Below are 22,811 nucleotides of genomic sequence, written 5' to 3' on the forward strand. Positions count from 1 at the left end.
TCCAAAAAAGAACTTATTTATTTCTTCTTTTTCAGAGGTGGAATTAACCGGAAGAGGATCCAGTGAAATAACAAGAACCATAACCAAACTCTCCTTTGTGAAAGTGGACTCGAACTTTAGACAAGGGATCCCGTTCTTTGGGCAGGTGGAGTATTTTACAATTCACCATCAGACTATGTACTATCACCTAATAAGCAGAGCATAGTCTGCTAAAAACCTTACCTGGCTAATGTTATCTGTTGATTAATACAACCAAAGGCATAAAACCACATAAAAAGAAATGTGTTCCTCTATAAATTTGTATATGAAATCTATAAACTCATTCTAAAGCACTATCAAAATAGAAGATTTTTTTCACTTCTGGAACAGCATTGTGTGATGTCACTCAACCTCCTTTTGCTGATTTACCAGGCAGTCTCAGATTTTTATATTTTCTCACAAGAATCTCAAAATTCCTGGTGGCCACTTACATTATTCTTCTAACACTAACTTTGTTTGGAAATGAGTGGGTAAGTGGCTTTAATTTTTATTTTGAAGTATAAAAGATTCTACTGTACCTAGTGTTTTTTATGAATATTATATTTACATTAGCTTTTCTATAATACTTGTTATATAAATATAAGTATATTTTTAAAACAGTACACATAAGGGTAAAATACTGCTATTTAAGGTTCCCAGATTTTAAAATTACAAACTTTCTCACAGGCCTACAAAAAAATCTTCTATTGTTATCTTTCTATTATAAGCGGATGTACAAATGGATCTTTCTGACTTCAAAAGTCTGAGATGACAGTTTTATGTACCTCAGCGTCTAATTACTGTGTATCATGTTCTTAATGGACATGTTATAGGATTTTAGCTGTGGAAAGTGTAAAAGACAGAGAGACTAGACTTGACAAAAAAGTGCTGCAGTAAATTTTAGAATGTGTTGATCATGACAGCAAACATTCAGAAACTTTGGTCACTTCCTAAAATGAAAGTATAGTCTATTTTTTTTAACTTCTCAGATGTATATAGTAGTTTTTTGATATTTTATTCCTGCTAAATAACTATCCCATTAGTCATAAGGCTTTCTCACCAAAAGAGTAAGGATCAGAGTCGTGTTCCCATACTTGTCTTCGTACATACAGTCGACATTTCATTGTCAAACTTAGATTTTGTTAAATAATTACAGATACTGATCCAGTCTGCCAGTTGGCCTTCCTTCTGCCAAAATAGCTTATACTGAAAAAGAATCACCATCTTTACAATCTGCACTGGACTGCTCATCTCCTAAATTCAATATTAGCAGTATTTTGACTTTAGGCCCTTATTTAATACTTTGCGAGTCTTCTTAATTTTACATTTTCCACATGAGAAGAGCCTCATAAAATCTGCCTACCTTCCAAAGGTAGAGAAGGTTGAAAATCTAGGTTCAGAAACACATACCATATATAAAACAACTAGGGAAGCACTCGGGATAATGTATTAGCAGTTGCCTATTTGTGCACTTACTATATTTCAGAACACGAATCCATAGAAAGTTAACAGTCTACCACAAAATAGGTGTTTTGGGTTCAATTAAATTTGGCTAATGGATTAAAAATTTTTATTACTATATGATTCGTGTGTTCTGTGACTCTCCAAGAATTATATATAATACACAGCATTTTCAAAATATCCACACAATACATTTTTCAGGTCACCCCTATTATCTCTATCATTCTCTATCCCTTTACACTGCTTTATTTTTCCTCTTAGGACTGATTACTACTAAATCAATATATATTATTTCTTTAACACCTGTCTCTTTTACTAGACTGTAAGCTCTACGACGGAAGGAAACATTTTGTTCACTGCCATACCCTCAATGCATCGAACCATGCCATGTCCTATATGCCAACATATAAGACACATTCTATTTTGTGATAAAATGAATATGTTTGGTGTCTATTGGATATTAGCCATCTAACCGATCCACACTTTTTAATCCTCAGGTGCGCCTAGTAGATGGGAAAGGTGTCCCCATGCCAAATAAACTCATCTTCATCACAGCAAATGAAGCTAACTATTCTTCCAACACTACCACTGATGAGCATGGGCTAGTGCAGTTCTCCATCAACACCACCAACATCATGGATACCACCCTCACCGTCACGGTAAGTTTGGAAAGAAGTTACTAATGACCTGAAGTAGCCTTGGAAAAAAGGTTGCTACCTAAAAGTGATAAAATTTCCAAATTGTATTTAGTCCTATGGAGAGAAAAAAAATAGCAATTAGAAACTTACCTACGGTCAACTTTGAACAAGTTTACAAAAAAGGAGGCAGTACGGTGTTGTGGCTAAAAGTGTGAGTTCTACTTGTGCTTGGAATGTAAAATGGTGAGACCACTAGGAAAAACAGTATAGCAGCTCCTCAAAAAATTAAAAATAGGACTATCATATGATCCAGTAATCCCACTTCTGGGTATACATCCAAAAGAGTTGAAAGCAGAGTCTCAAAGAGGAATTTGCACACCCATGTTCATAGCAGCACCATTCACAATAGCCGAGAAGTTGAAGAGACTCAAATATCTGTCAAGAGATAAATGGATAAATCAAATGTGATATATACAAACAATGGAATAGCAATAAGCCTTAAAAAGAAAGGAAATCCTGTCACATGCTACAACATGGATGAACTTTGAGGATATTATGCTAAGTGAAATAGCCAGTCACAAAAAAACAAATGCTGTATGATTCCACTTAAATGAAGTATCTGAAGTGTCAAAGTCATAGAAACACAAAGTCAAAAGGTGATTGGCAGGGGCTGGGGAGAAGGAGCAATAAGGAGCTGTTAAAGAGTTTGAGATGGTTATAGAGTTTGAGTTTTGCAAGATGAAAAAGTTCTGGAGAACTATTGCACACTACTTTACACAACCAAACCGTACACTTAAAAATGGTTAAGATGGTAATTTTATGTTGTGTGTTTTTTACCATAATTTTTTTAAAAGTATAGGTTCCAGAATCAGATAAAGTAGGTTCAAATCCTGGCTCAACTCTGTATTAAGAGCAAATAACTAAAAATCTCTATACTTCATTTCCTTATCTATAAAATGAGTGTAATATTAATACCTAACTCTTGGGGTTATTGTGAGGATTAAATGAGATAATACATGTAAGCGCCCTTTAACCATTAAATATTATTACCTTAAAAGTATCATTTTAACATCATTAGCATTTAGGTTAAACATATAAACCCCATCAATTATCGTTCTTACTTTACTTTTGTTGTGCCGTTCTGATTTTCTCCAGATTTTCATCCATACCCATATAACTTGCTTTGTATAGCATATAGTCCTCTATTCGTCAATGGAGACGTAGATATACCTTTATAGATATATGGATACACAACAAATATTATACAATAATAGTGATGGAAAACTCTTGCCTCTTAGGACTTTTCATATAAATATAAAATAGGAATAAATAATATATTTTATTGATTCAGCTTTAAATAGATGGCATAAAAGCCCATAGCCCTAATAACTCAAAATTGAATGTTCACTCATTTATTCAATCAAGAAGTGTTTTGAATGCTTTCTATGTACAAGGCACTGTGCTAGTCCTGAAAATGAAAATATTATTTTTAAGTGCTCCCTCTTTTTGAAAATCATTTGTGTGTTATCACTAGAACATACACTGAGTTATGAACAAAGTGTTTTGCTGACACAAGGATTCAGTCATGCTACTTGGGAGGTGAGGATGAGGATAGGAGAAGCCTGGAAAGAATAGAGAACAACTTCTTCATGAAGAAAGTTGAAACACAACCCAAATAAGGCCTATAATCCTTCAGAATCCAGAACCACAGAAAGCATTAAAAATACTCAGCCTAAGACAGTGCAGGAGAGGTAGACTTCAGTTAATTCACCAACCCAACTCTGGAACCAATGCTGTTTACAGAAAGTGTTCTCAGACTCCTAAGGTTGCAATATTACATTTATTCATAACACCTATTTGAGGTATACCTCAAATACCGGCCACGAGTCCTCTACTTTCTGAAATGCAATTCTTCAGTTTCTGGAGATTATTTAGTCTCTTCAGTGAGGTCTCATAGCTCCAGTGTTTCTGTCCTCATAGGTCAAGTGGCCAAAGAAATGTTGCGCAAGCTAATCACAACAAAGGATGCCTCCTTTTATGCTCTTTAGAAATATAAATACCAACATACGGAGCCTCTGCAGTGTAAAGGCCTGTAATACAGATGAACAAAATGAGGGGCCCTTCTCTCTCACTTTTTACTGTGCAGCAAAAGATTTCTAGGTACTAGTTAAGGAGGAAAGTAAATAAATGCAGAGTTGTGAGAATATTGATTCTCTATAACATATAATCTATAAAATAATATTGGTTTTTTCTTTCATTAGGTCAAACACAAGGATCATAGCCCTTGTCATGCCTTTCAATGGCTGTCAGAAGAAAACGAAGAAGCTCATCACACTGCTAATCTTGTATTCTCCCCAAGCAAGAGTTTTGTCCACCTTGAGCCCATGCCTCGTGAACTGCCCTGTGGCCAAACTCAGACAGTCCAAGTACACTATATTCTAAATGGACAGGTCCTGCAGGAGCTGAAGGAGCTTGTGTTCTATTATCTGGTGAGAAGGGAGGCCACTGCATTGACTCACCTGTAGAGACAAAAGCTCTCTATGGGACAAGGAATTATGAAGGTCTTTAGGCATCACTATTTTGACTTCTTATCCATATTTCTTTCGAAAATTCGACTTCTCTCAGGGCTAATTATTGCCAGCAGGGGCTCAATAAAACACGCATCACAGGCTGGAAGGCAAGACTTAGGGTACCACCTCTGTCAGACAAATTAATTCCTTTTCATTTCCTTTTTTGCAGATGATGGCAAAGGGAGGCATTGTCCGAAATGGAACTCACACACTGCCTGTGGAGCAGGGAGACAGTAAGTATATCCGTAATTCCATATTTCTTCCCCACTCCAACACATCAACTTTATACTGCAGAAATAACAGGAATAGTCTCAAATAAAGAGAGAGAACTTCCATCTAACCCCGAAAAAGAAGAAGTTGAGGGGAGAAAGCAATAAGGTTTCTTTTTTTCACCTTTTATCAGATATTTCTTTTCTTTTCCTCAGCATATTCTGTTCAGATTATTTAAAATGTTGATATTGTTGTTTTATAATCTATGCTTATTCTAAATTTTCAAACCATAAATATTCATAGAACTTCTCCTCAAAATGACATTTCAAAATTGTTTTAGACAATGGAGAGAAAGTAAAATTTTGGAGTGTCTTCTATATCCTAGGCTTGTGTGGAGTCATTTGTATCTTTATATCATATTTTGCTTTTGAAGATAGCTATGGTTTATGAAGAGTTAAAGTGGATACTTCCACCACTGAAATAGACTCTCCCCATGAACAATTATGGAACAACATAAACCTCTGAAGGTTTCTCCTACTCTAAGGGAGAACCATCAGTGAACTGCTCTTCTCTTGCCTCTTCCTAGCAACACAGAAGCACCATGATAGACTTACAGAAGTTTAATGCAATGTCTAAAGAATCTACGTAGGCATCAAAAAGTAACTTTTAAAAGAGCACAGTACCCTCTTAAGAAGAAAAGAATAGAATATTTGGTTCATAGAAGGTTGAGGAGGATATAAGGATAAATACAATGTGTTAATCTCTTACTATTACATCTCACAACTTTAGGTTCTATTTCCCTTCTCAGTGTGAGGTATAGATCAGATGGGAGCCAAGTGGATGTCTCCATACACTTAGATAGCATTAGTGCCTTATATAGCTGAGCTAAAACAAAATTGGTGAGAAATCATTATGATTTAAGTGACAAGAGAGGGCTTTGATAAAGTTTTTCTCTACAGCTAGAGTTCTTAGAGATAAAACGTTTTTAGAGGTAGTCATCCATCCATTACATCTACTGTTCATGATATCTATTACACCTACTAATAGAAACAATCATTAACCAGACCAGGCTCCTAAAATGGCCTTGTGCAACAGAAAAATTTCATTTCAGCCCTGGGGAGATGTCTAACTCATAATCACTTCCTGAATCTCTCTGTGCTCCAGTGAGAGGCCATTTTTCTGTGTCAGTCCTGGTGGAGTCAGACATCGCTCCCATTGCTCGACTGCTCGTCTATACCATTTTACCTGATGGGGAAGTGGTTGGGGATTCTGCAAAATATGAAATTGAAAACTGTCTGGCCAACAAGGTGGGTGCTTTATATCACAAATTTTCAATGTTAAAACTAGAAGTTACTATTGTTATCAATTATTTTCTACTTGCACACATTGGGGCCAAAGGGGTTAAATGAATTCCTCAGAGAATTTCAGCAAGGTAATAGCAGTCACAATAAGAAGCCATGTCACTTGACTCCTAACGCAAAATTCTCATGCATTGTCTCTTACCACGTGGTACAGTTCAGAGTACCTCGTTCCCTTCTATGATGAAATGTTGGGAAATTGGTGAGGAAGTTTTTAAGACTACTAAAGAGCCAAAAAAAATACAAGAGCATCTAGAACTATTTGCATTCTACTCACAGGTAATAAACACTTCACCATGTATCAAAGGTAAAAATAGTATTTCAAATTAAATAATTTATAAGAATAATTAGATATCATGATAATGGCTCAACCGATTCTTGAGAGTGAAGTGTAGGGGAAAGACAGCCTCGAGTCTCATACAGTGTCAACCACCACAAAGTCCAAAAGACTGATTGTGCATTAAATGTGAGGAACACTCAGGAAATGCTGGCAAATGCATGATTAAATCAGGAAATTTGCCTTTCTGACTTTTCTCCACAATTCCACAGGTGGATTTGAGCTTCAGCCCAACACAGAGTCTCCCGGGCTCACCCGCCCACCTGCGAGTCACAGCTTCTCCTCAGTCCCTCTGCGCCCTCCGTGCCGTGGACCAAAGTGTGCTGCTCATGAAGCCTGAGGCAGAGCTGTCCCCGGCCTCAGTGAGTTCCCGGCAACCTCAGGGGCCAGGAAGGGCCAGGCAAGAGTCTTCAAGCAAGAAGAAATGCCTATCTGAGTAGGATAGGATCTATTACTATTAAATTTATCTAGGAGTTTATAGTTTTGAGCTCTTTCATGTGCACTTTTTTTGGTGAGGAAAATATTACATGTGAATATATATGTATAAAATCATGTATCATTCAAAGTCTTTGAGACCCTAGAGCTCTATAAAACCAATAACAGGATTTTCAAACTAGCTTCAGCATTTTAAAAACCCTAACAAAATGGTACATTTACTTGCACTGACTGCACAGGCTAAATGAAATATCAAATTTCTGTCATTATAAGCCTTATATCAGTTGAAACACTGGACGTCCCAAGATGCACACAATTTCTGAAGGCACATGTGTACTGTCTCTGATGAATCAAAATTAGGAATAATGATTACTATACGACAAATGACAGTGACAAATGAAATCTTTTAAATATTGGATTAGAGAAGAAATAAAGGAATATGCTGGAGTGGAACAATCAGAAAGCACTTAATAGCACGCAGTAATAGTCGTTTGCTCATATCTTCAAAGTTTCAATAGGAGGCCAATTGGAATAACCTCTTACTGAAGGTTTTTTACTCTTAAAATTTTACAAAGGGAAATTTACATTTTTGCTTCCCTAAAAGAGAAACTTCTAGGAAAGGATTTTTTACTCTTCAGTCCTTCCAATTGGATTTAATTGAAAATATTATAATACTTCTAAGTTAAGTATTAAGTAGTACATTTCAATAGTAGGAACAAGGGTAATATATGGAAAAATAATATTAATGTTTTATGTTTGTATAATATAATTTTAAAGTTCTCTAAGTTTTTTTTTAATTAAAGCAACCCTGGTGGACAGATAAAGCAAAAATCCTACTTAATTTGTTAATAAAGCAGAAGCATTCAGATATGTAGCAGTAGATCTGGGTTAAAACACTGGTTCCCCTCAATCCTTGATAATGTTTTACTAATGAAACACTTTGTTCCTAGTAGCAAAAGTTATTCATTCAACATGTATTTATTTAGTGCCTACTGTGTTCTAGGCATGCCTACTGTGTGTCTAAGTTCTGGGGATTTAGTAGTGAACAACTGGAAAGACAAAATCCATGCTATCATGGAACTTACATTTTTATACATTAGACAGACAGTAATTATGTAATATTCTTTGGAGGAAAAAAATGCTGAGAGGGGAGATGGAGAATATAAGAGGGAGCTGCCTTTGAGAAAGTGTCTAATTTCATTACACTACTCACTTTGCTAATCTATTCTTGTCAATCAACTTTAAAGTCCTATGGATATAATACAGCGCACCTATCAGCATTTTTATGTTTGTCTTACTCTTCCCCTTCAAATGAATTTGAAAGCATCATTTCTAGTATTTTACAGTTAAAATTTTATGTATTGTGTGAAGATCTGGAGCATTTTGCTCCCATGAATAATACCTAAAAAATACTATCCTAACCTATATAGACGATATATACTTATTCATGTGTCGGTTTAGAACATGTGTTCATTTACTTGTTATAATCGGAGTCATTTGCTAAGTTCAGGATAGAGATGAAAACTATCATTTTCATTCTATCATCCAAAGCTTTGTACAATGTCTCAGAAATAGCAGACCTCAATTTCTCTTAATAAAACTTTATTTCATTCTAGAATGGAATCTAGGGATTGCCTCTGAACTGTGAAACAAATGATTATGATCCTTGAATACTTAGACGGGAATATTTTTATTTTTTTTCCTAAAATTGTTACACATCTTCAAAATCATCTTCTTAATCGATTATCTAAGTAACAGAGGCACTCAAAGAAAGAGTATTATTCTTTTCTTTTCTCCTTTCACTTAAGAAAAATAAACCAAAAATATGTTTGTCCTTTTGTCCTTGCATTTGTACAGGTTTATAGCCTGCTACCAGTAAAGGACCTCACTGGTTTTCCTGAGAGTTTAAATCAAAATGAGGAAGACGATGGAGACTGTGTCAATCACCGTAATGTCTATATCAATGGAATCATGTATTCCCCAGTATCAAATACAAATGAAAAAGATATCTACAGCTTCCTAAAGGTAAATTCCTGATATTTTAGACAGTCAGTTCTTAAGGTTCACAAAGTATTATATATGGAAAAAAATATTTATTTTAATGCTTTCATATCAGAGTTAAGGATAATGAGACATCAAGAGTTAAGGACAGTGAGACGTAGTGACTTCTCCAAGGCCACTGCTACTCCAGAGGCAGGAGTGGAACTTTTTGGACTATTAATCAAGTTTTTTCTTTTTACTGAAATTTATTTCCTCATGATATTTATAAATATCACATATGCAAAATAATTACCATTGACAGAATTTTACAAACAGAATGAAATTACCTCTGTAAACATATCTATATCCATTCTACATATGTGAACATTAAACATTTAATATTAAGCTAATCACATTGTGTGTTAAATTCATTGATAAGAAGTTATGTGCCTATATACATTTTCTAATATTTATGTACTGATTAGATAATAATTTCCTTTACAGGATATGGGCTTAAGGGTATTTACCAACTCAAAGATTCATAAGCCCAAGGTATGTACCCAGCATGAATACTTTACAACACGGAAGTATGGAAGACTATTAGCTGCTCCAGGTAAAAAAAATTAATAACCTAATATGTTAACCCAAATAAAAGAATTTTTTAAAAGATAAAATGTAAGGGGCTGGCCCTGTGGCCGAGTGGTTAAGTTCGCGCGTTCCGCTGCAGGTGGCCCAGTGTTTCATCAGTTCGAATCCTGGGCGCAGACATGGCACTGCTCATCAAACCACGCTGAGGCAGTGTCCCACATGCCACAACTAGAAGGACCCACAACGAAGAATATACAACTATGTACCAGGGGGCTTTGGGGAGAAAAAGGAAAAAATAAAATATTTTTTTTAAAAAAAGATAAAATGTAAGAAAATTAACAAAAACGGACTGATTCAGATATATTAATGTTCTTGCTCAAGGTCAAATGGCAATACAAACCCCAAAATTCTGATTGGGTCAAGCCTTCACATATGCAAAGCTGGAGAGAATACAAGGCAGATGATGAAAAGTGTTGTAAGAGAGGTGCAGATATGCAGAATGAAAGAAAGGATTGATTCTGATTGAGGAATCAGAAAATCATTCATAAAGAATCTGCCTCCAGTAAGTGGAGATGTATGGGGTTGAAAAGGGAAGAGAAATTTTCCAGGCACAGGATTAGTGTAAACAGAAATAAAAGTGTTCACAAATGGTGACTACATTCTTACCAGTCAAGTAGAGAAGCTCTTTACCTTCCCCAAAACATCAGCCAATATTCATGTTGAAATCACACTCATTTTTCAATGCTGTGGCTACTTCTTTGATGAATCAGACCGTAATCAAGTATTCATTTATAGTCTGATATTGTCAAATTGTGGCTGAATATAGGCTGAGTACACACAAAAGAGTTTGTCAAAAATCAAGGAAAACATTCAGCGAGAAGCAATTGGCTATATGGAATTTTTAGAAAGATTATTCTGTATTTTTTATTATTTACAAATTATATTCTAGACTTCTTTATCAGTAAGATTTATAGTAACCTTGTGTACGTACAAGTGTATATATGCACACATTTTTTTCCAGAGAGCTGGTTGTTAATTGTTTACCAGCACACCATTAACAGAAGGTAAACAGGGTAAAACATCCTAACTCTGATTGTCTGACACATATGGAAATAAACAGCCTTTTTTATCCTTGATCCTTTCATTCTTATAAACTATTTCTCAAAGCCACTGTCATGATGTTTGGGTACGATTTTTCTTTGCTCCCACAGAGGAACACGTCAAATGGGAACTTTGACTGCTGCCCTCCTCCCACCCCCATGTCCTAGCACTCTCCACCCAGCACAAGGCGCAAGAGCCACAGAGGACTCCTTTCTGGTCCACAGACAATCCAAGGCTCTTTCTGGCTCTAGGTCTCTGTGTTCTCTGCTTGTACTTCTCTGCCCTCAGCTCACTCCCAGCTTCTTCCAATACTTCAGAATTCAGCTAAAATATTACCTCCTCAAAGAAGCTTTCCTTTAACACCCAAGCGTCCTCTCCTGGTTCCTGTCTATTTCATCACCCTGCTTCCTTTGTAGCACTTATTACAATCTCTCATAAGCTTTGTCTTTATATTTATTGTGTCTATCTCCTCCCTCACCCACCATAGGCTCAGTTGAATTGAGAGGAAGCCACGAGTTTTTCAGGGAGATACATGTTTCAGAGCCTCCCACAGAGACTGTGAGAAAGTACTTCCCTGAGACCTGGATCTGGGATTTGGTGGTAGTAAAGTAAGTAACTTCCTTTATATACACAATGCAACAAGATAGATTCCTTACAATTTGCAATTCTTAGCTAATTTTTCAATATCCAAGTATTTCTTTTAGATACATTGCTGTTTTCAGGAAAGGTCTAACACAAATACTTCTGTTAAGAAGTCTCACTAACCTAATTGTATCAGAGCTAAGAAATTTTGCCCAAATTTAATTCTAAGATCTCCAGAAAATGGGCATAAGGACTAAATGTAACCAAGCACTGCACCGATTAACACCTATAAGAGATTCTTCATTGGTTAATAATCGAGTTAAGCACAGAATCAGTCAGGCCGACTATACACAACGGGAGTGGAATTAAAAATTCTAAACCTGGCCTCAGCAGAACAATATTTTAGAGAGGAAAATTTAAGAACAATCTCAAATTACATATTTAGTTTATAACTATATTATCTATAATAGATTATACTACAACTGAATGTAGATAGGAGATTCTGATATAGACTAGGATTGAAAACAGTCAGAGTTGGAAGAAAATGACTTATATGTTCCCATTTCAAGCCTTGATTATACTCTCCATTATTGGTGTTTCTACTGAGTGCATGCAAGTCATGACCACAGAATCATTTATAGGGATTCTCTTCCTAGAAAGGATATATTTAACTGCTTACTTTTTGTTCTTCACATTGCCATCCTCCCCAGCTCATCAGGTGTGGGTGAAGTAGGAGTAAGAGTCCCTGATACCATCACTGAGTGGAAGGCAGGGGCCCTCTGCCTGTCCAGTAACACTGGATTTGGTCTCTCTCCAACTGCCTCCCTCCGAGCCTTCCAGCCCTTCTTTGTGGAGCTCACAATTCCCTACTCTGTGATCCGAGGAGAAGCCTTCACACTCAAGGCCACAGTGTTCAACTACCTCCCCAAACGCATCCGGGTAAGGACCTCTCTTTCTAAAAGTGAGCACAAGGTAACAGTCAACTAAATTAAAAATTGCATTGCTAGGAATACTGACAGACTCCTGTGTACACGTTGGCCTGACCAGAAGAGAAATTCATATGTTATATAACTACAGTTTCTGATATCTCCAAATACCAAATTGCAACTTAAAAAAAGTTTCTGACCCTTATCATAACCCTTTAAAGTTAGGAAGCTCATGCAGCATGCAGATTTCTGACATGAATAACAAAAATCAGTATGCTTATTCTGATGTCTTAGATTCTCCAAGATTTCAACCTCTACATTCTCAAATATTTATTTTCATATATCATTAATTATACTAAACCTTATTTTAAAAGTTATTTATGAGCATCTTACCTCTGCTGAAACCATAACTGTTTGTAAATCTTGTATGCTCTCCTGAAAGAGCTGAAGGAATGGTCAAGATCCCAGGAAAGAAGTGGAGTTCCCACAGGCAACATACCATCATGACTCTTCCTCTCTTCTGATCCCACCACATGAAAGAGCAGATTATCCCCAAATACTCAGATTTAGATATCAAGTCCACCTATAAGGTGCTCGGTCTTCATTTATATTATTTCCAGTATGAGGCAACATGAAATCTAACCCGTCCCCCACTATGCTTTATTTTGAGGCTTCTCCCTTTGGTTCCTTCTCCCTCTGATCTGTCTCTTTGTCTCATGTATGTGATTTCAGGTCAGTGTGAATCTGGAGGAGTCTCCTGCATTTCTAGCTGTCCCAGGAGAGAAGGAACAAGGGTCTCACTGCATCTCTGGGAATGGCCGACAAACTGTGTCCTGGGCAGTAACTCCAAAGTCATTAGGTGAGGGACAGTCTCCTGAAGACAATTCTCTACTCAAGGATTGTATTTATCTCTGGGATCCTTATGTCCAGTGCTGCTTCCCTCAGGCAAAGACCCTCCAGATAGTAGGATTTTTTTTCTTTGTCTTTCATTCTACGATGTCTAGAATATCCCACTTCCCTCACTTCCATCTCCACCTTGGAGTCTCAGTATCATTAGCCTTTAGTGCTGCTTCTATTTCTGCTCCTGTGTTTTTATAGAACAGAAAAAGGTTACAAAGCATTGAACATTTATAAATCTTGGGGTTTGGAGGCATGGAGGAAGAGAGAGATGTTGCTCACCTCTGTTGGCCCCTTTTTTCAGGGAATGTGAATTTCACCGTGAGTGCAGAGGCACTGGAGTCTCAAGAGCTGTGTGGGACTGAGGTGGCTGTGGTCCCTGAATATGGAAAGAAAGACACAATCATCAAGCCTCTGTTGGTTGAAGTAAGTCAGTCTGCCCATTTGATAGATCACAATGTGTCAAGAAAAGCAATGGCGAATCTAGTTAGGGTTCCAACTTTTAGATAAGAAAGGATAAGTAATATACGACCATGAGATATTTCACGATATTATTGTTCTCTCTCTCTTTCTCTCTCTCTATATATGTATATATATTCCCCTAACTTTCTTATCTATCAATCTGTCTCCTTCATATTGCTTATACTTATGGAATTTATTTGTGTAATACATTAGAAATTCAGTTCCCATTCTTTTCTTCACTGTCAGAAATTTGTGGTTCCCCTATCAACACATAAGTCTTAAAAGTCAGTCCATTCTCACCTTTAATTTTTCTTTCTTTCCACCTAAAGCCTGAAGGGCTAGAGAAGGAAGCAACATTCAACTCCTTGCTTTGTCCGTCAGGTAAGAGTCAGCCATCATAATTAAAGTTTGTATAACATTTGAAGTTCAAAGAATTTTGTATAGTATTCCTACACTTTCCCTATGAAGTAAGTAAGACCCAAAGAATCCTCAGCCCATTTGACAAATGAAGAAACTTGTCTGAGAGAGGCCAAATAATTTGATCATGAGAATATCCCTAGCTCAGCATTCTGAGTCTTTATCTCTTATAACATCTGCACAAACACCAAAATGTCTTTCTGACCAGTATATGATGTGGTCACAGGTAGAAAGTGGATAGAATAAAAATGAATATTGCCAAAGGGATATTTTCTTGAATATTGTTATACAACATAGGGGTTGCTAAATTCAGGTCACTCCAACACTGAGTTTTGCACGGGCAGCAACATTTGATAATGAGACCATGCTATTTCCTGAAGAGAGAGTTAGCCTTTAAAATTCCTGTCATACCAATATTTGTTTGATGCCAATCTTGTACCTAATCCCCTCTCAGTCATTTGATAAGGGACTAAAGAAGTTTACAGTAAAAGATATAACTTTATTTTGGTGGAGAATTTTCTAGTCTAAACAAAAACATTTATAGAAATTTAGTACACTAAGAAACTTGTCAGCATAATGTGTTCTCATCTCAAACCAGTGTTGAATCAACATCACAGTATGTTCCTTTCCTCTCTCTGTCTACTTACTAATTTCTATTTACTATGTTTTTTATATTGTAAAGACATAAAATATGTAGAATGTGTTCTAAAAAAATAATTACCTGGTTGTTTAGTCTTATTTCTACATTTAAATGAATTGGCTCTTACCACCAAATCCTTTCATCAGGGCTTCTCCTCCTTTTCTGAGTTCTTATTTTGACTTAGCTCTTCTGCATCTAGGGCTAATCATCAAGTAGTATTATTAAAATTAATTTTAATTACCTATATAATACAAAAATACATTCTCCTTTATAGAACAAAGCAGAGCCTCATATTAAAGGATAATGTCACCCGTTTTCAATGTTTTTCAATACTTTAATGATCATCCATGTGCCTTTAGAAATAATATGTGTAGATGAATTTGTTTGTGTAGGTGTGATTTACATAAATGGTATGAGTTTCATTCTATAACTTTCTGGTTTTTTTTTTTTTTTTACTCAGCAATCTGCCTTAGAAGTCTATCCATGTTAAATTATACATCTAGATAATGACTTTTAATTCCATACTGTCAATATATCACAGTTCTGCTTCGTTTGGTTTTTTTTTTAAAGATTTTATTTTTCCTTTATCTCCCCAAAACCCCCTGGTACATAGTTGTATATTTTTAGTTGTGGGTCCTTCTAGTTGTGGCATGTGGGACACTGCTTCAGCATGGCCTAATGAGCAGTGCCATGATCATGCCCAGGATTTGAACCGGCGAAACCCTGGGCTGCCAAAGCGGAGCATGTGAACTTAACCACTCAGCCACAGGGCCGGCCCCTCTGCTTGGTTTTTTACCCATTCCCAAATTGATTTTTCCAACTATTTGCCAGTATAAATAAATAAATAGATAAAAATCATCCTTGTGTACATAGGCAAGTATATCTAAGGTAGATACCGAAATGTGAAATTCCTGATTAGGAGGCAGTGTGTATATTCTTAGTTTTAACAGAACTGAAAAAAAAAATCCCTCTCTTTATTACCCAAATATGTTTATATTTCCTCCAGTTTATACTTCCCTACAGGATCACCATAATCTGTTTCCATCAAAATTTTTAGCTTTCACCAAAAATTTGGATGAAAAAATACATTGTTGTTGTTTTAATTTATACTTCTCTAAGTAAAAGTGTTGAGTTAAGTGTATTTTTGCATATTTATGAATTGCCATCATATCCTTTGACCATTCATGTCAGAGTAGTTTGTTTTTTTCTGATTCAGCTATATGGCCCTGATTCTTTATATATTGAATATGTTGCAAATATTTTCTTTCACTTGGTAATTTAGCTTTACTTATGGCATCTGTTTTTTCACAAAAGTTTTTTCTTGGATGGTAAGAGAGCTTTTATGGATATACAAGTAATACATACATAATTAATATAACCATGTCTATATTTAATATATAATTACACTATGCATTTACACACATAATTAAATTTAAATTTTATTATGTAATTGTATGATTAATATAATTACTAATACATACATAATTAATGTATACAATTTGATAAGTATACATCCATGAAACCATCACCACAATCTATACCATAAACCTATTCATCACCTCCAAGTGTTTCTTTCCATTCTCTTATTCATTATTATATTTTTGTGTGTGATAAGAACCCACAATACAAGTTCTATCCTATTAGCGAATTTTTAAGTGTACAATATAGTTTAGGCACTATGCTGTATAGTAGATCTCTAGCACTTATTGATCTTGCATAGCTGAAACATTGTACCTTAGGCAAAAAGTTTTAATGTCAGCCTTATCAGGAAGGGATGCAGTATGAGAATAAATACTACAGTAATTCACCAATATTAAAATGGCAGTAGATGTATACTTAGCAGCAATTATTTTATTTTTAATGCGTCAAATATGGTTCATCTTCACCCCCTCCCTCATGTCTAGAGCTTCCATAAAAATACTATCTTCGTATCTGGTGAAATTTGACGGAAGTAAGGACATAGCATTATTTTGGAATTCAGGAACTTTCTGGAGATTTTTTTTGTGCTTACGTATTTTTTTTTTCATACAACCATTGAATGAGGAGTTGAGGATGGACAGTAAATAGATAATCTTGTGAGAACTATTCTTGTGTTGGCCATAAGATGACAACAACAGAATCACAACGTCATCGGCACTCGTTGATTTGTAGCCTTCTTTTTGAATGCAACTCTATATATGGGAGGAAAAGATGGTTGGGGAAGGAGAAGTTCTGGAAATCTTAGAATCCCATTCATTCATTTTCAAGATAGAAAAAACTAGAATATTTTAAAAAGGACAAGTTTTCTGAAGAAGTTTAGGTGTAAGGCTTAGTTTTAGCTTCTGGATCTTGGAGCTCTTCAGAAATACATATAGCAGAAATAAATTTCATTATGACTGATTTCTTTCTTTCTCTAGATGCTGAGGTGTCTGATCAATTATCTCTGAAGCTGCCGCCAAATGTAGTAGAAGAATCTGCCCGAGCCTCCTTCTCAGTTTTGGGTGAAGCTCCAGCCCCTAGTGGACTAGTCTACTCTATTGACAGTTTCTACTCTATTCCTTTTCCATAAATACTCAACAAATTTAATTTTAACTTCTTTTTTCTCTCCTTCTTCGGGTTTGTTTATTGCTTCCAATCATACTTTTGTCCCTGGAAGACTTACCTTTCCTAAAAAATCCTCATTTCTTTAACTCAGATAAAGTATTCATTTCTTCTTAATAATTCTAATAGGTTATACTGTCTAAGCTTTATGACTTCCCATCTCTCCCATTCTCTAGGAGACATATTAGGCTCTGCCATGAGAGACACACAAAATCTCCTCAAAATGCCCTATGGCTGTGGAGAACAGAATATGGTCCTCTTTGCTCCTAATATCTATGTTCTGGATTATCTAAATGAAACACAGCAGCTGACTCCAGAGGCCAGATCCAAGGCCATTGGCTACCTTAACACTGGTGAGTGACTTATGAGTGAGTGAAAACTTCACAACGTTATTTAACTGAATTTCCTGGTAGGCTTGAGTTATTTATCGATACTATGATATATTAGCTTATCATACTATGATAATTACTATGATAAGAATACTATGACAATTAATTTCATGGTAACTATCCAGTGTCCAACCTCTAATAAAATGTTTAGAACTCAGAACCTTCTAACAAATGACAACAAAATTTAGGAAATATTACAAGGGAGACCAAAGCATTTTAGTAACTTCTCTGTCCCCAGCATGTACAATCTGTCATGTTGTTTCATTAACCTTCCATTTCAGGTTATCAGAGACAGCTGAACTACAAGCACCATGATGGCTCCTACAGCACCTTTGGGGAGCGACGTGGCAGAAGTGAGGGCAATACCTGGTAAGGGAAAGGCAGTTTTTCAAGCTTCTATTTTTGTGCCAACTCTCTTACATATATTATCAAAATTATATTCACAGTAACTCTATCATATATGTATTATTAAACTAATAGATGGTTATACTAGATAAATACACCAAGACTAGCAAAGTAACAAGCAGAAAAGCTGAGATTCAAATACACGTATGTCAGATTTGTCCCCAAAATTCATAATAAGGTTTTTTCTAAAATAGCTCCCATAACCATTAGTTTTTTAATGATATGGCCAGTGAACATATCATGTAACTTCTAGATAAACCATGTTATCTTCAGCTTAGCTTATGTTTTTTAGATTATACTCAACCCGACTGAGAATAAATTCACTAACAGGAGGAAAGAAATGAGAAGGACCCAGTGATATGAAATATTGTTTTAAAATCCCTAAGGCAAAACAATGTTAGAAGAAGTTATTGCATGTAAGACCTGAGAACATTCTGCCATCTACAGAAGGAAATTTCTAAAGGAAAGAAAGATTTAAAGCCTTATTCACATAAGGAAAAATAAGTACCATTAGAAATACTTAGACTGTCTGTAGCAAAGAGAAGGGGAGTCAGCACTAAATCTAGCAGATTCATCAAGTAGTCTAAAAAAGATGGGAGCTCTAAGTACATAAGAATTCCTATTAGATGACTCACATCAATGTAAGAAGTGTCATATGAAGCCTGTTGCTGTGAAGTGGTTATAAAACCATTGTAACAATGTAAATATCACCACTTCCTCCCCGCTCAGGCTCACAGCCTTTGTACTGAAGACTTTTGCAAAGGCTCGAACCTATATCTTCATCGATGAAGCACACATTACCGAAGCCCTCACTTGGCTCTCCCACAAGCAGAAGGACAATGGCTGTTTCAGGAGCTCTGGATCCCTGCTCAACAATGCCATTAAGGTGAAGTGTTCTCGGAGCTAGTTTTGATTTGTCCATTACGATGTGTACAAGAATGAGGAAGGAAATAGCAATGTAGGAAATCCTTAGAAAAGATATCAGAAGAAAATAAAACCTAGATAGCACCAGGAAAAAAGGGATGGAACTTAGACTGAATGTGATACTTTGCCCCCATCGAGAAGAACATGGGTGAAGGGAAATCCTGTGACATAGTGGAAAACAAAGAGCTGAATTCTCAGTTTAATTACTCAAATCTCTCTCACTCATCATATTTATAGGGTGGAGTACAAGACGAAGTGACCCTGTCTGCCTATATCACCATTTCCCTTCTGGAGATTCCTCTCCCAGCCACTGTAGGTACCTTTTCCTTCCTCTGATGAAGCCTAGTTTGGGATGCGATGAAACTGCCAGCCTGCTGCCTGAAATATCACCCCACCAAAAGCCAAGTGTCAGCTTTCCTCCTACGCAATGTCAGTGCTTCCCAGATCAATAGAGAATTTGGTCAATTTACTAAAAAAGATTTGTACTTTCCCAGGGATACTTCTAGGCTATTTCTCCCCTAACAATTCCCCACCAACACACACACACACACACAAACATACGCACAAAATGAATTCTAAAGATATAGCATATATTCCTGCCTTATGGATGTGAGAATAACAGATGAAAAATACCACCCACTCTATCCAGAAGAATAGGAACAGATGGACAAATGCATGTGAAAAACCTCTTTACCTCCTGTGCTATGATCCATGTGTTTACCTGGGAATGCTAGCCTCCTTGTTCACATCGCTCAGTTCCCTTCTTGTTCTCCCTTCACAGCACCCTGTTGTCCGCAATGCACTGTTCTGCCTGGAGTCTGCCTGGAAGTCAGCAAAGGAAGGACCCCATGGAAGCCACGTCTACACCAAGGCACTGTTGGCCTATGCTTTTGCCCTGGCAGGTAACCAGGACAAGAGGAGAGAAGTACTCGAGTCACTTAATGAGGAAGCTGTGAAGGAAGGTAAGAGCACACCTGAGATCTTTCTCCCATTGCACATTCTCTGTATCAAGAACTACACTGCAAAAGCCTCCTGTGCCTACCTCCCGTGATCCCTTTCCCCTCTTTTCTTTTGTCTATATCATTATAGAATCTAGGGTTTCTTAATCAAGCCACAAATCAAAAGATAAGAGGTAGTACACTGTGGTTGTGAGAAGCTCAGCCTCTGGAGACTAGCTCCAAAAGAGATTATCTGTGTGACCTTGGGCAAGTCACTTAACTTGTCTGTGTTTCAGTTTCTTCATCAGTAAAATGGGGATAATATTAAGGTTGCTGTCAGTGTCAAATGAGTTAATACATGTAAAGCACTTAATAGAGTCTATGGCACATAGTAAGTGCTGTAAAAGTACTAGTTAGTATGATGAAGATATCAGTTGTTAATACATACCCAACCCTGACCTGGTGAACCATATCATCTTAAACATAAGAGAGGATTGAAGAAAGTAACCCCATGAATAAAGTCTGGTATTTTATGCTCATTTCACAAGACTGATAATATTGATAAATCTATTTATATTCACATAATACTTCTGTGTATACCATGGTCTATATGAGGGGTCAAAGAAATAGAAAATAAAATGCAAATGATAATAAGATAGCCTATAAAAAATATTCTACTTTTCTCCCTTGACAGTGCCATTAAGTGTTTATTTTTAAATTGTTTTGGGAAATATTTCAGATATAGGCAAAAAGCCTTAAAGAATCATTAGCAAACATCTTTATACTCCCAGCTTAAAAAATAAAATATTCCAATGCCAGAAAAATGCCCTGTGCACCACTCCCACCCCCAAAGGTAACTGTTATCCTGAATTTGTCATACAATTTCCATAGATTTCTTTATGTTTTTACTGTATCTTGAATATTCAGAATTTTTACATGTTTTTCATCTAAGCAGTATCACACTTTTGAGTATTTCCGCCTCTTGTTTTCTTATCTGTTTCCTTGTTTGATTTGGGGGGTTTAAGTTAAACACTATCCTAATAGGAATTCCCTCTATGGGTGCCTGCAGCTGTAGTTCATTAATTTTCACTGCTGCATAATATATTACAATATATAAATAGGTTATAATTTATATGGAGAGTCTCTCCTCATGGCTCTTTTCTTGTTCCTTGTTTGTTGCTATTATAAACCATGCTGCAATGAATACTCATATCCATGTCTTCTTATGCATGTGTGTGAGTTTCTCTAAGTTATACTTAGAGAAGAGTCATTGCTGATAAGTAGGCTAAGCATATCTTTTCCTTTGCTGGAAATTGCTAACTTGCTCTCCAAGAGTAGTTTACTTCCCACAGCAGTGTGAATCAGTTCCCATTTTTTCACACACTTGTCAGCTTTTGGTAATTTTAAGGATTACTGTATTTTTTTCCCCAATCTAATGAGTGTGAACTCCCTTATCTCACGTGATCTGTGATCCTCACCGGAAACCGCTAAGGACAGGCTTTACAGAAAATTTAACAAACCCCAGATAGGGTCTGGATAACATTAGAAATAGGAAATTACCAAACCAGTGGGAGAACTTGCTCGACTATTTCTCCCAGCAGCCCAACAATAGCCACCATTTGAAAACTTGGATGGCTATGGACTTCTGACTCCAGCAACATCGTCTACTTTAGCCTGGCTGAAACAAACCAAGTTCAGATGTACATAGAGGGAAAAGCATCTAGATAAGGTTCAAGAGAATATAATGGGAATGCGACCCGACTTTAGCTCTGGATTGGGTACTTTCACCTTAAATTAAAGGTGTATATGTAGTCACTTATAAATCTCTTTTCTCACCCCCAGATAATTCTGTCCACTGGACACGACCTCAGAAACCCAAGGCACCAGTGGAACATTTTCACCAACCCCGTGCTCCCTCAGCTGAGGTGGAGATGACATCCTATGTGCTCCTCGCTTACCTCACGGCCCACCACACCCCAACCTCAGAGGACCTGACTTCTGCAACACACATTGTGAAGTGGATCACAAAGCAACAGAATTCCCAAGGGGGATTCTCCTCCACCCAGGTCTGTGGTTTGCCAGAACCTTTTACTTCACCTTTAGGTAGCAAAAGGTTTGAATGAGATATAAACATCCAAGAAAAAAATGCAGATGAGAATAATGTGAAATGAGGAAAATATTATTAATATTTGGGGATAGTGAGAAATAAGGGAAGATGAAAGCAAAGAGGGCTAAAAAGAAAATGTCTAGAATTCTCAGACCCATCCCGCATTATTATCACAGTCTCTTCTTTTCAATAACCCTACCTCACTAAAGCAATAGGGGGGCGCCAGGGCCCTATCCTCAGTGGCCACAGCAGAATGAATGAAAAGATCTACCATTTTTCTGGAAATTCTAAGTTGCTTTCAAACTGTTCCCGGCATGCTACTCAAAACCCAATAATCTCTCCTTGCAAATTTCTCCCTTCTTAGATTCCCTTTAACTGGTTTCTTTTAAATCTGACACATTTCATGCTTCTTCTCTCTACCTGTTAACACAAAAACACTTGTTCATCAGGAGCATAAAGAAGTATTTTTATTGTTCCAAACTCCTGAGCCTAACTATATAATCTTATATCTAAAAATTCATCAATATGTACATAGCAGGAAGTTCCATCTTCAGAGAATTTAGATGTTAGCCTATACATCCTAAAAAAGAAAAAGAATGTGACAAAATGATATCCCATCCTTTTTCCATTGTGTTTAATGTTTTATTTTTCCTTATGAATGGAAAAAAACTGAATAATTTTGTTAAAACAGTTATCATTCATTTCTAAGAAATATTTATTACTTAAATGATGTCCTCCAGATTCAGCACTGATGAGAACTGAAATATGACATATAGGGGAAATCCAAACTTCCAATACAAAAGGGAAGGCCAAATTAAAGTGTCAATAATCAAGAAGACAATTATAAT

The 22,811-nt window shown here is 36.4% G+C and overlaps 1 protein-coding gene across 1 annotated transcript in view; it reads left to right on the forward strand.

Moving 5' to 3' along the window:
* Nucleotides 1–22,811, forward strand: part of LOC124250922 (alpha-2-macroglobulin-like) — a 35,418-nt gene that overhangs the window by 7,676 nt on the left and 4,931 nt on the right. The window contains exons 10-29 of the mRNA XM_046683235.1: nucleotides 36–145; nucleotides 1,977–2,138; nucleotides 4,379–4,606; nucleotides 4,857–4,920; nucleotides 6,062–6,204; nucleotides 6,805–6,954; nucleotides 8,885–9,052; nucleotides 9,512–9,620; nucleotides 11,184–11,304; nucleotides 11,989–12,217; nucleotides 12,937–13,063; nucleotides 13,406–13,527; nucleotides 13,893–13,944; nucleotides 17,017–17,100; nucleotides 17,377–17,553; nucleotides 17,871–17,958; nucleotides 18,724–18,880; nucleotides 19,156–19,230; nucleotides 19,700–19,880; nucleotides 21,699–21,922. Coding sequence (XP_046539191.1) covers nucleotides 36–145; nucleotides 1,977–2,138; nucleotides 4,379–4,606; nucleotides 4,857–4,920; nucleotides 6,062–6,204; nucleotides 6,805–6,954; nucleotides 8,885–9,052; nucleotides 9,512–9,620; nucleotides 11,184–11,304; nucleotides 11,989–12,217; nucleotides 12,937–13,063; nucleotides 13,406–13,527; nucleotides 13,893–13,944; nucleotides 17,017–17,100; nucleotides 17,377–17,553; nucleotides 17,871–17,958; nucleotides 18,724–18,880; nucleotides 19,156–19,230; nucleotides 19,700–19,880; nucleotides 21,699–21,922 — 2,771 coding nt within the window. The remainder of the gene's footprint in view (nucleotides 1–35; nucleotides 146–1,976; nucleotides 2,139–4,378; nucleotides 4,607–4,856; nucleotides 4,921–6,061; nucleotides 6,205–6,804; nucleotides 6,955–8,884; nucleotides 9,053–9,511; nucleotides 9,621–11,183; nucleotides 11,305–11,988; nucleotides 12,218–12,936; nucleotides 13,064–13,405; nucleotides 13,528–13,892; nucleotides 13,945–17,016; nucleotides 17,101–17,376; nucleotides 17,554–17,870; nucleotides 17,959–18,723; nucleotides 18,881–19,155; nucleotides 19,231–19,699; nucleotides 19,881–21,698; nucleotides 21,923–22,811) is intronic.

This window comes from Equus quagga, chromosome 1 (genome assembly GCF_021613505.1).
Source record: "Equus quagga isolate Etosha38 chromosome 1, UCLA_HA_Equagga_1.0, whole genome shotgun sequence".
Taxonomy (NCBI): domain Eukaryota; kingdom Metazoa; phylum Chordata; class Mammalia; order Perissodactyla; family Equidae; genus Equus; species Equus quagga.